The sequence below is a fragment of the Terrapene carolina genome, unplaced genomic scaffold (assembly GCF_002925995.2).
Source record: "Terrapene carolina triunguis isolate 2854851 unplaced genomic scaffold, T_m_triunguis-2.0 Scaffold67, whole genome shotgun sequence".
In the NCBI taxonomy this organism is placed as follows: Eukaryota; Metazoa; Chordata; order Testudines; family Emydidae; genus Terrapene; species Terrapene triunguis.
The window spans coordinates 20529651-20546084 of record NW_020664418.1 but is presented as its reverse complement, the minus strand read 5'-3'; the positions used below and the strand labels follow the sequence as shown (position 1 = coordinate 20546084).

At 43.1% G+C, this 16434-nt stretch overlaps 1 protein-coding gene across 2 annotated transcripts in view; it reads right to left on the bottom strand.

Annotated features, from left to right (window-relative positions):
- Positions 1-16434, bottom strand: part of RORA (RAR related orphan receptor A) — a 97231-nt gene that overhangs the window by 28695 nt on the left and 52102 nt on the right. For both annotated transcript variants that reach the window (XM_024219323.2, XM_024219324.2), the window contains exon 2: positions 3454-3539. In XM_024219323.2, the coding sequence (XP_024075091.1) occupies positions 3454-3539 (86 nt within the window). The remainder of the gene's footprint in view (positions 1-3453; positions 3540-16434) is intronic.

Genomic DNA, 16434 nt, shown 5'->3' with positions numbered 1-16434 from the left:
TGGTTCTTTTTTCATACATACACGCTGCTACATGTTTATGTTAGAGAAAGCAGGTCAAAGAAATGCACCTTGTACTTGGAAGGTGATGAGGTTTGTGATCATCCTTAGTTCCTGTGGGAATTTGTTCCCAAGTCTGCAACCAGCTCCCAAGGAAGCTCTGTCTCCTGAACACTAGCTTTACCCTTACAGCAGAAAGTTCCATTGAGCCAGAGGAGTGGAGTGGTTGACCATAATCTTTGTCCTGGAGCTTTAGGTGATCTTTTAGATATCCTGTGCTCAGACCATTGACAGCCTTGAAAATAAGGACACAGCCCTTGTGCTTGACTTGATATTCTATGGAAAACCAAGATAGAGTGTCAAAGTGCTGCTTCTTCACATGAATAAGACTTTGATAAGAAACCATAGAGGTACTGGTCTCAAAGTGGATGTCAGGATAACCACGCACCTTGGGACAACTTGAGATGTACAATGACTATAATTGGTTGTGGCTTTCTTGACTTCATCTCTCAGGTAGCACTGGGGACATAGGTACACCAGAGTACAGAGACAGACCTTCGTGAGGTTGATTGATCACATGAAGGGGTTTTCTCTTGCATTAGAATAGCCAGTGTCTTCATTCAGGAAAAAAAACTTTGACTACTGCTGTACTCCATCTGGACAGGACAAATACTGGGCTAAGCTTACTGTTTTTTTTTTTAGTCTCCACCCTCCCTCCAAAACAAACAAACAAACAAACAAACAAAAAAAACCCTGCTTTTTCACTGAAAATGGAATAATGAACCCGAGGGTGATGACATGTTCCATGGAACTGTCCAGCACTACTTGCCAATTACTGGTGTCCTGAGGAGGGAGAAAAGACAAGAGGGTAAGAGATGGAGCATTTTGGGATTCTATGCCTGGTCCCTGCTCTCTTAGAAAGCCCATTTGTCTGAAGCAGTACCAACCTGGGAGAAGAAAACATTCGCCAATCTTCCAAGTGGGTAGTGATCATGAGCCAATAGAACTTCGCAGTATGGAGGGGAAGCCATGTCAAGAATAGTATCTTTAGTCTGCTGATATTCCTGTGATGACACAGATTTTGGATTATCTAAAGAAATGAAGCAGACATTGTGGTCCAAGGACAGTTTGAAAGATTTGTCCGGTTGAACCTATTAGTATGGTTCCTCTACAGCCCTGTTGATGGGATCTTTTCTTCTATGTCCTGGAATCCACTGGTATCCAGAATCTCCAACAGAGATTCAGGCATTAGGAAAATGGCTTTCCCCTTCTTCCTATGCTCACGTATAGAGGGTCTTGGGCTAGAGGGAGCTGAGGGTCAGGGTTTATGCTTGTTAGGGTGTAGTCAATAAAATTTATGAGCCTCAACTCTTCGTACAGGAAAAGGAGACCAGATTAAAGGATGAACATAGAAATGGACCCTCTTCAGCTGATGACCTGGATGAATGCTTGGAGTGATTAACACATCCCCCAAGAGATTAAACTCATTATGGCTCTTTCTAGTGTTTGTTCCCTTTTTGGGTTTGATATTTTGGAGATGGGAGGAATCTCTTGTCCTCTTCCTGTCCCTATCTCAAGTTAGAACTGCAGAGCAGCGATATCTGGCTGAGAACCTAGGAATACTGCAGACTGTCCGTAATAATGTGAAGCACATTGACTTTCTTTTAGAATTTCTCTCTGAACTCCTGCAAGACCTTAGACTTTGAGAGATGTGGCTGGAGACTGGGTGGCAAGCTGAATGTAAGCTGTGTAAAGAAATTAGAATGAACCAAGCTAACTGATGCTCTAAATTTCTAGGTCTGGATGATGGGATGGGGAGGAGCACTAAGATGAAGATATGAAACACAAAGTTACTTGCTCAGGGCTGCTGGTGTGCATGGCTGTCCCTATCAAAAATAAAGAGTATGATTTGAATAGAGTAGAGCAACCACCTGGTTTTTCACACTGCACATCAGAGTTGCCCTTTGGCTGAAAATGACTGGCTGATTCCTAAGGTAAGTGATGAAGAGGGGCAACGATAACTGTGACACAGTAAGGCAGTATTCAGGCATCATGGCTTTGGCCTTCCCCAATATCATATATCTAGGACAAAGTGAGCCTGTCAAAGCAGCAGTCTTGGCCAAGGTATGCGACCCTTCCCTTCTCTCTTATGAAGCTGGCCCTTGAATCCTGAAGCTGCTCAGTGGTGGACAGAAGCTTCATCAGGATAAAATGGATGAAGATATTTAGCAGAGCCCATCACCGAGGAAGCACTGAACTTGGGAAATACCGAGCTTCCATTATGATCCCCTTCCAGAAATCTCTCCTTACCAGCGCTGCTGCTAGACGGAAGAGTTAGTCAGAGCAAAAAAGCTAAAATCCTGTCTGGAAGAGCCCAGGATGAATCTCTGTCTAGCACAAAGACAGGAGCCTAATCTCTGAAGGTAGTTGCAGTTACATGTGCCCAGCAAGGGAAGCAGGCAAGCAGCTTCGGAAAGAAATGGCAATAGTAATCTCTTATCCTTTGAAATGTGGGTTAAAGGTTGAAAACCCATAAGTACTCGAGTGACAGAAGAAGGTACTCGCGTGAGAGAATGATGCCTGCAAAGCAAGCCTGCAGCGGGGATGTACGCAATGTGTCAGGACCAGGTCGCGCGCGCGCACGTGTGTGTGTGTGTATTTGCAGTACAGCCAGACAGGTGTCAACATTAATGCTGAATGAATTTAATCTTTGTTGAAAGAAATTGACACCGAACAGAGGGTTAACACTGCTACTGAAATTTTATTTTAGTGGAGTTATTGAAGATTCAACTTCAGGAGAAAAAAAAAATCCAAGCCTAAACCTCACACGGCAATGAATTGCACCACAGTGAAAAAAAATTTTTGCCAGCAGGAAGGTTTTTATATCTTTAATACAAAAACTACACCCCATACAATTTTTTCATCTCATGCTGTTTTCTATGCGGGATAAAATATACGTATAAGTCAGTCCAGTAAATTACAAACACACATTTACAAATGGAAACTTAAAAGCCTGAGATCTCAACTAACACCCTTTGACTCGGTTTCTTTGCAACTTACCAAAAAAATCCAAAAATCAAGAAAACCACAAATTCTATCCAAGTGAATCCATAAAACAGATTCATTGTGGCCTGCTGGAAAGGACTCATCTTTCTACTCCTCTTCTATTCATTCAGTTTCAGTTTGATAATAAAGGAACCTATCACATCCATAGCACAACAGGAAGTCATGTGATTTTGGAAGCTCTCCCAAGGGCTTAGAAAAAAATCACCTAGGAGCCAAAGCTTATGCTTAAACTGTATTTTAAAACTTGTTCCCCATTTTTTTACTAGTTTTATCAATCGAACATAATCAACTTCACAGCAAAACAAAATTTGATATTTATAAAATGAAAGACTCAAACTCAAATGGATAAACACAGATGTTTTAAGACTTAATTTTTTTCCCAAAGCTTACCTTGCAGCCTTCACATGTAATGACACCATAATGGATTCCTGATGATTTGTCTCCACAGATCTTGCATGGAATAATTTCAATTTGAGCTGCAACAGAAGCACGCAACCAGTTAATTACATTTTCTTTTAAACACCTTATAAAAGCGTTCCCTGATCAGCATTTGTACAGTGAAAACTAATAACCTACTAAACATTATACTGCATTAACTATTCATTGCTGAACTGTGAGGGTCCCCCTAGAGCCTTGGACTAAATTATGGCTGCTCGTTATATAATAGCTTTCAGGTTATTAAAATGGGTCATTTGAGAAGGTGTTTAAGAACCCACAAGAAGGCTAGGATCAGCATTTCAAAGCCAAAAAGAACTGGGGAGTTCACATTTTGGCTGAAGAACTAAATACTAAAAGGTTTCCTCAAATCTCCTTTCCTCAGAATTGTTACAAAAGGTATAAAGCTTGTCCTGGCTGAAAATCCATGATATGAATGTAACACTTTACACACAAGTGTCACGGCCATCTAGCCTACACTATTGACCAGTTTATACACAGATAAATATGGGAAATACTGGTAGCATTTTAAATGAAGGATCTCAACTTCACAAAAAATTTAGATTGAATGTTTATTATTAATAATTTGTGTATTAACACCCTGAGACTGAAGAAGGGAGGAAAATATGGCAGTACTCTAGGTGCACTGGAGTATATCTTCTCTTCTGTCTTTGTATTTCTCTCCCTTTCTTGAGAAAGGACCACAGATGAACTCTATGAAAGCAATGCTTCTTTACTGAACAGCAATTAGAATTAAGTTTATCATGCTATGAAGCTCTTTCAGCATATCTCAAAGTTCATAAGGTGCCCACCCGGGCAAGTAACACACATTACCAGGGAGTCTGTTCTGTGTAAGTACCTCGGAATACATCCTCAAACTCCACCAGTGTATGTGGTTTGCATCCTTCGAAAGGTTCTATTACTAACAAAGGGCTGGTCTATACTTAGCCGCTAGTTCGGCGGCTGGAAATCGAACTTCCTGGTTCGATTTATCGCGTCTGGTCTGGACGCGATAAATTGAACCAGGAAGTGCTCGCCGTCGACTGCGGTACTCCAGCTCAACGAGAGGAGTACCGCGGAGACGACGGGGAGCCTGCCTGCCGCGTGTGGACCGTGTCTGAACCGCTGTAAGTTCGAAGTAAGGTATGTCGAATTCAGCTACGTTATTCACGTAGCTGAATTTGCGTACCTTACTTCGACTTGGGGGGTAAGTGTAGACCAAGCCTAAGTCTCTTTCAGGCAGGACTTTTCACCAAGTATCGGTAGTGTTTCACAGTTCAGAAGTCCAATTTACTTTGTGTGTGTGTGCAAGCATGCATTTTTTATAAAAGAGTGTGTACCTGAGCGCTGTTGCCTTGTATGCTTTGTCTCCCAAAATTCTGAGACTGGTTTGTGCAATGTTGTGGGATCAGGCTTCATCAATTAAACTTGGCTGCTCCATCCATAAATTTCTCACAATTTCCAATGGAGTTTTTCCAAGATACAATGAGGTTTCTTACCATAATTTGCTATCAGAAGAGCAGTTAATCTCCAATGAGGAGTTTAAAATCCATTAACACATTGCCTGATTACCTCTGAGAGACTTTATATTAACTTTGTTGAATTTATAGCTGTCCAACAGTAAACCTCAAAGTACATTACATCACAATATGTTTGGGGGTACCTTAGCCTTTTTTCTCAGCATGGGTTCATATGGTAAATGTGTCTGCTTTTCTGATTAGAGATTGTGTATTGTTCTATATACTGTTAAGCACTTTGAACATCAATAGTGTGAAATGAATAGTTGTTAAGCAAGCAATGTCAATTTTTTTCTCTGATCCACTTGCATGCAATAGGGAGCCTCACAGTTTAGGGTCAGGCATGTTATTTTAAGGACCAGAAAACATTAAATGAACATGTCTTAAATTTATTACAGGCATCTGGCAAATTAGAATATTCCCCAATCCATATAAAATGCAGTGAACGAAGCAACTACTGAGGAATAGTGACTTGCTCCCATGATTTGAACACTAGCTACTATGCTAAGCTCAGAAAGCAGCACCAGCAGCTATGCAACTACACAGCTTCTTTACTGACATTTCTGTACCAGTGGTTCTCAAACATTTTCACACAGTGGGGCACTGCGTGCAACTGATTCTATCCTGGGCACCTCCTACTTCCAGACATTTAATCCCACAATTTTCCTGGAGCAGTTATAATGACAGGCTGAAATGAAAGTCATGTTAGGATTCTTAAGGAGACAGGACCTCTGAAAGCTCTGCAGGCTTGCTTGTACCCTCCATACAAGCGTCTTTATTTCACTTTGCTGTTCCGCTCACACACTGAAAACAACAGGGGAGGAAGCTACCAAGTGTTAATTTATATTATTTTATTAATGTATTATATGCATTAGTAATTACTACAGCATCTGAGCACCTCACAAACGTTCATGACGGAAGCACCTCACAACAGGTGACATAGCATTATGCTTATTTTACACACAGGAAACTGAGGCACAGATATTAAATAACTGGCCTAATAACAACACAAAAATTCTAAGACAACTTCAGGAATAAATCATCCAGCTCCCACTTCTGTACCTGAAACGTAAGACCCACTTTCTTCCCTGCTGTTGTGAGTTAACATCCTATTCGAACTCCTGTTGCCAGTCAATAGATAAGACTCAACTGGACAGATAAACCTCAATATATATTTAATACTCCACTTCTGTATATGTTATTGCTGTGTTGTTACTTGTAGAAACTGATGTAATAGGCTGTTTGTATGTTATCACTAATGCATAAAGTCTCATCTGAAGTTTAAGCATGCAATAGCTATTTCTTTACAAATTGTTAAGCAAGAGGACATTTGCAATTTGTTTCTGGAGAAATGTAACATGCCTTCACAATACTAGCCTAAGGCTAAGAGATGAATAGTCTAAAAAGGGCAATAATTAGCCTAAAATGCATTGTCTGGAATGTCCTACTGCGATAATGAAATGGAATTTACATAAAACACAAGAAGGGAAATAGTTAGACCCTGGGCACGGAAGCATTTACTGATCATTATGGATAAGGGTAGTGGCACCAAATTAGATATGTTTTTAGAGTAGATTATCTTTAGTACACTTAGTTTCAATTATCACACAACATTTAATACTTAACCTTTACTTTTAACTTTTGAGCTACAATTCAGTAGAAGAAAGCTCTGAAGCATAAATTGCTTGGGATTGCCACAACCAATAATTGTATTAAAATTAACGCAGGGAAAGACATAAGCTCAATTACTGCTTTAAGTGGTTGCTTTTGCAAATCAATATTAAAACAGAACCCTGTAAAAAGTTCATATACCTTCTGTAAAATTATTAAAGGTCACAGCTACTTTATGGCTAGTGAATGCAAACTGCCTGTACATAAGCTACATGTTTTTCTTATAAGGTGAAAATATGGCATCTTATCTCTCATTTTCAACTTTGACATGCAAATATGCACTTGCTAAAATCTTGTTCATATGCAAACAAGACACATGGGAAACACTTTTGCATGTCAAAAATATGTTACAACTTGAGTTACTCACATTCCCAGTTTCAAAGTTTTCTGCACTATTAATGTTAATTGTGTCTGTTTAGTGCTTACACATCTTTATACAGTAGGTTTTTTTTTCAGGTTATATAAAATACTGTAATTCATGTTTTAAGCTAGAATTAGCCTAAATTATAGTTTACAATTCCAGTCTCCCAGGGTGGTGCTCAGACTGATTTTGGTTCATGCATGAACAAATTATTTCTTCCATATGAATTGGAGAAAAAATAAAACTCTTGTGGTTGCTTAGAAACGGCTATGGATACCAAGGTGACAGACATAGTTAGTATTGGTAGATTAGAATACTAAGAATATTTCATATTGTGGAAAAAAACATGTTCCAGAACCATACTGAAAGTGTCCTGTGCAGAAGAAAGTGGCACACTCGCACCCAGAAACTGAATTAAAAAACCCAAGCCACACACCAAGATTCCCAAGTACAGGCTCAAGCTGGCAGTCACCTGAGTAGCACAACAGGCCACTGCAGAAATAACTCTTGAGAACACGAAGTGGCCATTGAGGGAAAGAGGCAGTACTTCTGAATATCTATGGTATTTATACTGTCCCCATCACATTAGTGTCTGAGTACCTCACAGTCTAATGTCTTCATCCTCATAACACCCCTGTGAGGTGGCAGTACTATTATCCCTGTTTTACAGTTGGGAAATGGAGGCACAGAGAGGCCAAGTGACTTGTCCAAGATCATACAGAAAATCTGTGGCAGATCAGTGAATTGACTCAGTGTCTCCCAAGTGGCAGGCAAGTGCCCTAACTACTGGACACTCCTTTCCCATTCATCCCTGATGTTTTGATGTGGATGTTTTATTGACTGGCTACATTACCTCTTTGACATCTGTTTTGGTTGGTACAGTTTCTTTATATTTGCGTTTTCAAAAATAAAATTATGTTTGTTTTAGCCTAATTCCAAATGCACACTCCCAACAGACAACCAAAATCAGCACTAATTGGCATCTTTGTGAGCTGCCTATACTCAAAAAGCCTCCCTTCATCTCCTCCCACTCTGTGCTTCATTCCTTCCTTCTGTCCAGGTCTGGAACAGTCTCCCTGCACTTCTCTGCCAAGAACCCTCTCTCACAGCCCCTCCCCTAAACCCATTTCTTATAAGAACATAAGAAGGGCCATACTGGGACAGACAAAGGTCCATCTAGCCTAGTATCCTGTCTTCCGACAGTGGTCAATGCCAGGTGCCCCAGAGCGAATGAACAGAACAGGTAATCATCAAGTGATCCATCGCCTTTCACCCATTCCCAGCTTCTGGCAAACAGCGGCTAGGGACACCATCCCTGTCCATCTCAGCTAATAGCCATTGATGGACCTATCCTCCATGAATTTATCTAGTTCTTTTTTGAACCCTGTTATACTTTTGGCCTTCACAACATCCTCTGGCAAGGAGTTCCACAGGTTGACTGTGCGCTGTGTGAAAAAATACTTCCTTTTGACTATTTTAAATCTGCTGCCTATTAATTTCATTTGGTGGCTCCTAGTTCTTGTGTTCTGAGATGGAGTAAATAACACCATAAAATAAAAGGGTAACTTTTAAAAGCGGTTTCTTTCTCCCCACACACTTACTATTTCCCAACTGTATAGTGACTTGAAAGAGTTGTAAACAAAAATGTAGGAAAACGTTCTCACCTCCAACCACAGGTGAAAGTAAGTCCAATGACTTACTGGTATGCTGGGGCCAGCTCTGGCTACTGGAAGGGGCAGGGCCTGGGGCGGAAGGTGGGTGGCTGAGGGAGTCAGAGCCAGCCCCAGCCCACCCTGTAAGGTAACTGCCCCCCCCCCCGGGGTAGCAGCAGCAGCCCAGGGCTCCGGGGGCTATTTAAAGGGCCTGGGGCTCCGTGCTTCAACAGCCCCGGCCCTGTAAATAGCCGCAGGAGCCCTGGGGAAGCAGGGGGCTCCCGCGGCTATTTAAAGGACTGGGGCGGCAGAGGCAGCTGGAGCCCCGGGCCCTTTAAATAGACCCTGGAGCCCCCCCGCTACCTCTGGGCTCCGAGGGCTATTTAAAGGGCCGGGGCAGTAGAAGCAGCGGGAGCCCCGGTCTTTTTAAATAGCCCCCAGAGCCCTGCAGCCCTACCCCAGGGCTCCAGCAGTGGGGCTCTGGATGCAATTTAAAGGGCCTGGGGCTCCAGCCCCTGCTGGGAGCTCCAGGGCCTTTAAATTGCCCCCTGGGGAAGCCGGGCTGCCCCGGTACGGCAAACCGTCTCTTGCCGGTACGCCGTACCAGGGCGTACCAGCTTACTTTCACCTCTGCCTCCAACCCTTTTGCAGAGGTTCAGAATTTCCTGCGGAAAAATAGAATCTCTGGATGGGAAAAATTTTATGTGGGTGGGGGGGAAACCAATTTTCCAGGCAGTGGTAGTGATTAGTTTTGTGCACATACTCCTGTGGCATTGATTCCTGCTTTGCTGAGTAGATATGGATTTAAGCACATGCTTAATTGCTTTGTTGAATTGGAGCCTATGCGCTCAGTCTTGCAAAGTGCTAAGCACCTTGGCTCTGATCCTGCAAAGTTCTTATGCATGTGCTTTACTTCAAGCACATAAATAGTCCAATTTACATCATTGGGACTACTCTCATGGTCAAAGTTGCTAGATTGACACTTCTGTGACTTGTTCAAGGCTGCACAAGGTGACAAGTTCACAGCAGAGTCAGGAATTGAATCCAGATCTCCAGAGTCCCAGTCCAATGCCTTACCCAAAAAAGCTTCTTCCTCTCTATATAATAAATATTTAACAATAATGAAAAATCCTTCCCTGTATCTGAGTTAGATGTTTTCTACTTTACAGACTGTGCAGAATTTCCTTACCCCACACATTCAAATAGGGCGTTAAACTGTATTAAGTATATAAACTGAACTAACCTGCTTCTGAAAGGCTGCGATTTGTGCTACACATCATTGCTACTGCTGTTTTATAAGTATATTGATTAAATTAGGACTCATACATATTCATTGACACAAACAAGGAAGGTTCGTGTAATGTGCTGTTTAAGGCAACAAAATCTGAGCACAAACTGAATTAACAAGGAACAATTTTACTATATAATATTCTAATCCCCCTGCATTTTCAGCTTCATTACCTAAACAATTTGCTCTGTCATGCACCCTAAGTAATTCAGCTCAGCTGCTAATTTCTCTCCTCCAAACATCTGCAGTTTCAATAAACCAAAAGCTAGTGGCAGCACAGCTCCACAAATTTCGTCAATATGTTACATTTAGTTAAGCGACCATCTGACTGTTCAGATACATTAAGCTATTTAAAACCTCATTCATTCTAGGGCTATGTAAATGGCTATAGCAGCTTTGTTAGAACACATGCTATTTGTTTTGACAGAAACTTACTGGGCCAAATTCTACTCAGGTACGGAGGTACAACTCCACTGAAGTCAATGGGTGTGGTAAATGGGTGGAATCAAGAGAATCAAAGCATTAATTAAAAACAAAATATGAGGAAGAAAGGCTCTTGCCCAGCTTAAACTCCTTGTGCCTGAACGTTGCTGGGACCCTGTCAGAAGGCCACTAAGAGTATGAAAGTATGTAGATGGATAAACAGTAACGGGGTAAAATTTTTAACAGGATGGAGTCCTGGCCTCATCTTCCTTCTGGCACAATTTGGGCCCACAAAATTAATTGTTGGTGAAAATTTAAGTCCTTCTGCCTCTAATAGCCTGATTTGAGTGTGCCACAGGGCAACTATGCTCTTTCATTTAGGTTCTTGTACCATGCCCATCATCCTGGTATCTTGTACCATGCCCATCATCTTGTGGTGTATTGATCTATATTACACCACAAGATGCAACATAAAAATTTAAGTAGCTCAAGCTTTGTTACTGAACTAAGAAACTTGATAGAGTAATTGCAGACTATATGAAAAATGGTCTGATTCCATAAGGTGCATAATTACTGCTTTTTAAATAAGTTTTTGTTGTTGTGGTGGTGGTGGTGTCTTTTAACTGATCTGTTCAGTTGACTAACTGCTGGAAAATTTTAAGTTGCCAGAGCATCTGCTAAACATTACAAATGGCTGGACCAATTTTTCTTCTACAAATAATACTTTCAATAATTAAAAAAAACAACTGTGTAAAAGCAGATTCTCTTATAAGATAAAATAGCACAACCTTCTAGGACAGTCACAAACACACAGGGAAGACAAGCAGTTACCTTAAATCAAAATTAAGTGGAAAGCATTTGGTAGAGGGGGTACAAAGTTCGTCCCTTTCCTCATCCTTATAGTCCATAACTGAGCCAACCATGGGTTGACTTGATCTTCAGACACATGGAATTGTGTGGGCAACATAAAGCAGTTAATAACTACTGAACAAGGTGTTGTGGGAGAACTCATTTGCATACACTTTGCTACCTCTCGATAAGCTGTCTAACTGTAAATGATTTTCATCTTGTTCCTAGCACTCCCCATTTTCTTGGTTTTACCTCAACTTGAGCTAATTTCTTCCCTCTTGCACCAATGCTACTTGGGTATGTCATGCATACATGTGAAAGACACCTTGACTTTTATCCTTATGTTCAGACTCACTTCCATTGGACTTCAAGCCATTCATTGATTTTATGAACGCAACTGATGGCACTGAGAAAGGATAAAAACATTATATCTTTTTAAGCCCCTGTACAAGTGCCTGTTCGCTTTGAAGGCACAGTTAGTTACACACACAAAACTGGACACGGTGGCTGAATATAAGGATTTTTGTATTATGCAGCAGACACCTGTCATGAACTAAACAGCAGCGCCTCTGCCACCCACAGTTGGCTGCTGCCATAAAGAGAAAAAAGTGCAATCTAATTTGCATCTGAAAACTAGATGTTCTTCCCAAATGCTTGCTGAGGGCATGACAGGTAGAGATGGCTCTTGCATTGAACAGTAGTCACATTATGAAGCCACCACATTGCAGGCTGGAATACAACAGCAATCAACTAAGTGTCAAGTCTATACCTAAGGAAGGATTAGGACTGTCACATCCAGAGAACGTGTATGACACTGCTGGGCACATGAGCACAGATGTGCAAGGACAGCCAACAATGAAAATGCTGGCACCTAAGGTACACAGGCAAACAGTTTAAAGCATTAACCATGCAAGTTTTAAAAGTCTCCCCCAACTAGCTGTTTATAATGAAGTTTTAGACAATGTTTGTTTTTCTATTGGGAAGACACAAAGATGGTTATTGCTCAAGAGTATTTGAAGTCAATAACAATTTCTTAAAGTGCAGTCAAACATCTGTTTTGGAAAGACCAAGAATGACATGAACTAAACAGATAAGAAAAGATAGTTCACATTTTGGTTTTCCCAACTTAGACAGCAGCATGCAAGCAGAAAACACAGCTATTCATAAGAAGCACTGGACCAGATCCTCAGCTGATGTAAATCAACCTAGCGCCATTTTAGTCAATGGAATTATGATTGTACACCAGCTGAAGTTCTGGCCTGTTATCAAAGCATCTAGTCTTGAATCAAGCCTTCATTGCTAGACTGTTTACTTTAACTTCACTGTCTTGCTGGACACAAAATACAGTACATTTGTTTATTTCTACTTTCCATTCATCATGATCTTGTGAAGGACTGCAGGGGTATATATATAGCTGCGCATTTTTTTTTAAAGCACGCTTTACAGCTAGTGAAGAGATTTTTCCGAGGAAATTGCTTTCAAATAACCGATGGAACACTTTTACACACACACACACACACACACACACACACACACGTGTGTATAAAAGTGTTCCATCGGTTATTTGAAAGCAATTTCCTCTGAAAAATCTCTTCACTAGCTGTAAAGCGTGCTTTAAAAAAAAAAATCACAGCTTTGTGAAATGCATGAAAATATAGAAGACTGGACATTTAAGAACAATTAATTCTTTAGATTAATCTTTTAGTGTATATTTTAATAACATAACAAGATGGTATTTAAGGATACTCATCTTGTAACATTTTTTGAGGATAAGACAACATACCCGGCATAACAAAAAACTCAATTACCAGCTGTGATCACAGATTCTGCCCCTCTCCCCGACGGAGAAGATGATGCAGTCACCAACCACAGCATGTAGCATAATCATTACTTCACTGCAGTTACAAAATAAATGAACTAAAATTACTGCAAATGGGAGAGGGGGAAAAGAGCAGAGAAAGGAGAAGGGGAGAGTAGGGTTACCATATTGCAGTCCTGGAAAAAGAGGACACTCCAAGGGGCCCCGGCTCCGCCCCAACTCCGCCCCTGGCCCTGCCCCAACTCCGCCCCTTCCCCGCCCCAACTCCGCCCCTTCCCCAAATTCCCTGCCCCGACTCCGCCCCCTCCCCTGAACGCTCCGCCCCCTACTCTTCCCCCTCCCCTGCTTCCCGCGAATCAAATGTTCAGAGAACAGAGTGGTCTCTAGTAGTCAAAGACCCTTCTTCCCCGTCCCCTCCAGTCTATGTCTATCCTATTGCTGTCTAACCCGCCCCAGCTCCTCATCTGATTTCAACTGCCCCCCACTACCACTCTGGATTCCTTGTCCCAGTTTCCTGGTCCTGTCTCACTCTCCTCTCTCCCCGCCCCCATCCCTCAGATGGGATGTTCATTCCAGATTGGCAAAATTATAAGGCTTCCCAACATTTCAACACTTCCCATTCTAAATTTTCGGTTGCTTAACTATAGGCTAGTTCTGCCTACAACAAAGCATATTCAGAACCTCTGATTAAAGGGATTATAAGTGTAGCAACCTCCATCATAACTAGTCACCAAAGATTGAACCCGAGCCATCCAGACTTAAAAGCATGAGCTTCTACTACTTGAGTTCAAGCTATAACTCCCTTAGCTGGTAGCTATACAGTTATCCTCTAAAAATCCACCACAGGAGGGCACAAAACACATGTTGGACAGTGAATTACAAAAGTGCCAAATATTATTATTAGACCTGCAATACTTTTCACAATGAACATCAGCGGGGGATAAACTGGGAGTTTAAGAATATTTGGAAAACAATTTTAGAATAACATTCAGTGCTGTGGTTTAAAAGAAAAAAAACCTGTTAAAACTCATAACTTAGCAGCAGTCAGTGTTTGAAAAAAAACAACTTCTAGGAGGGATACAAGTTAAGAATGTTGAAACAGGAAGATGTTATGCTTAGTTACCACTTGGGCAAGGCAGCGTGCTATGTAATACTTGCAAGATTTCACTGTAATGTTTTACAATATATAGCAGCGCAATACTGATTCCATTGATATTGTTGAGCAATTCATGCTGATTTTATTTCAGCCCACATCTTAATAGTTTTGAATACAAGATCACAATTTTCAGCTCAGTTGGTCTGAACATGCAGAGCTTTAAAATTGCTATACTCTAAACTGTATATTAACTACAATTTTATAAACCTGCATGTCAGAGAACTGTGTGCCACTACTACTAGACAGTGGCACAAGGCAATTCAGTGTGAATCACAGAAATGTAGGACTGGAAGGGACATCAACAGGTCATCTAGTCAAACCCCTGCACTGAGGCAGGACTGAGTAATAACAACTAGACCATCCTTGACAGGTGTTTGTCTAACCTCTTAAAATACTCCAATGACTGCTATTCCATAACCTCTCTAGGTAATTTGTCCAGTGCTTAACTACCTTTACAGTTAGGAAGTTTTTCCTAATGTCTAACCTAACTCTCCCTTGCTACAATTTAAGCCCATTGCTTCTTTTTCATGCATGTCCTGAGTGGGACGGGGGTGGGTCCAGGCAGTGGGATTGGGGGGAGGGAGGTCGAGGGAGTCGGTGGGTGTGTGGGGATGGACCGGGGGAAGCAGGGTGGAGGAACTGAGGGGGACAGGACTGGGACTGGGGGGGGTTGAGGGGGATGGGACAGGACTGGGATTGGGGGAGTAGGGTAGGGGCTCAGGGGAGCATGAATGGGACAGGGTAGAGAGAGCTGTGTAGAGTGGGGTGGGGCAGGGGAGACAATGGGGCTGGGCTGGGGAGGGTTGGGGAGAGGGACAGGGTCTGGAGGGGATGAGACAGAGGGGAGCAGTACTGGAATGGTGGGAAGTTGAGGGGGTGGGATGACGGGGGAGGCTGAAGAAGAGATTTGGGGTAGGGCAAGGCTGAGGGCAGTGGGTTGGGGGGAGCAGGGGGACTGTGGGGGAGGCTGTTGGAACGGGGGCAGGGACTGAGGGCAGTGGGTTCGGGGTGGGAGGTACAGGGGGAACTGCAGGGGAGGCTGAGGGAACAGGGTCAGGGTGGGGGCTGGGGGCAGTGGGTCAGGTGAGATGATGGGGGAAGGGGAGGGACTGTGGGGGAGGCAGAGGGAACAGGGTCAGGGGGGCTGAAGGCAATGGATTGAGGGTTGGGGGCACAAGGGGACCTGCGGGGGAGGCTGAGGGAACAGGGTCAGGGTGGGGGCTGAGGGCAGTGGGGCTGAGGGGAGCCCCCCCAGAGGGACCTGCCAGGGCGCCAGGTGAGCCCAGCAGTGCTTACCTGGAGCGGCTCCCAGGAAGCATCCAGCAGGCAGGTCCCTCCCAGTCCTTCTGGCTCCTTCCTACGGTTGGGTCGGGTCGAGGGGAGGGGGGCAGGGGCGGGGGGGTCTCTCTGCCCGAGTCTACAAGCCCCGCCCCGCTGCAGCACGCAGGGGAGGGAGACCTCCCTGCCTCTCTGTGTGCCGGGGCAGGGGGAGGGCTGCGCTCTGCAGGCTCCTGTCGGCCAGGCGGGGGGCCCCGTGGGCTGGCGCCGCCGCGCCGGGAGCTCTCAGCTGCGTGCTGCCCCAGGGCCCAGGGAGGAAAGGTGAGTGGCGCCGGCTTGCCGCGGTTCCCCCAGCGCGGCTGCCCTGTCCTCGCTTTTGGGTCTTTAAATAGCCGTCCGGGGAGAAATCCCGGACATTTTTAGCTTTTTACAAATTCCCCCCGGACGGCTATTTAAAGACCCAAAAGCCGGACATGTCCAGGGAAACCCGGACATATGGTAACCCTAGGGGAGAGGTCCTCCCATGCAAGGCCCGGTGCGTGCCAAAGCCAAGGTATTTTAAGACTGGTTTGACTATTTCAACAAGGTAAAAAAAGGCTTCCAAGTTTAATAAAATGGCAGGATCATCCTGTAACCTGTTGCCTTCTCATACAAAACAGAGCTGGGCGACTTTCTCCAGAGCCTGAATAGCACACATTTGTGAATCAAACATGTTTAACAATTCTGGCCCTTTCTTTTACTTTTAAATTAACTGTATGGGCCATCCAAGGCATGAATGGGAGTGGAACAGAAACGGGGTATGTTCAATGTGCAGCATGATTCTAAATACCATTTCAGTAAAACAGGTCTTCATAATCAGAAAAAATACATTGTACAGCCTCATTTAAGAAATGGCAACAATGTGCTTATCCTAAATCAGAGT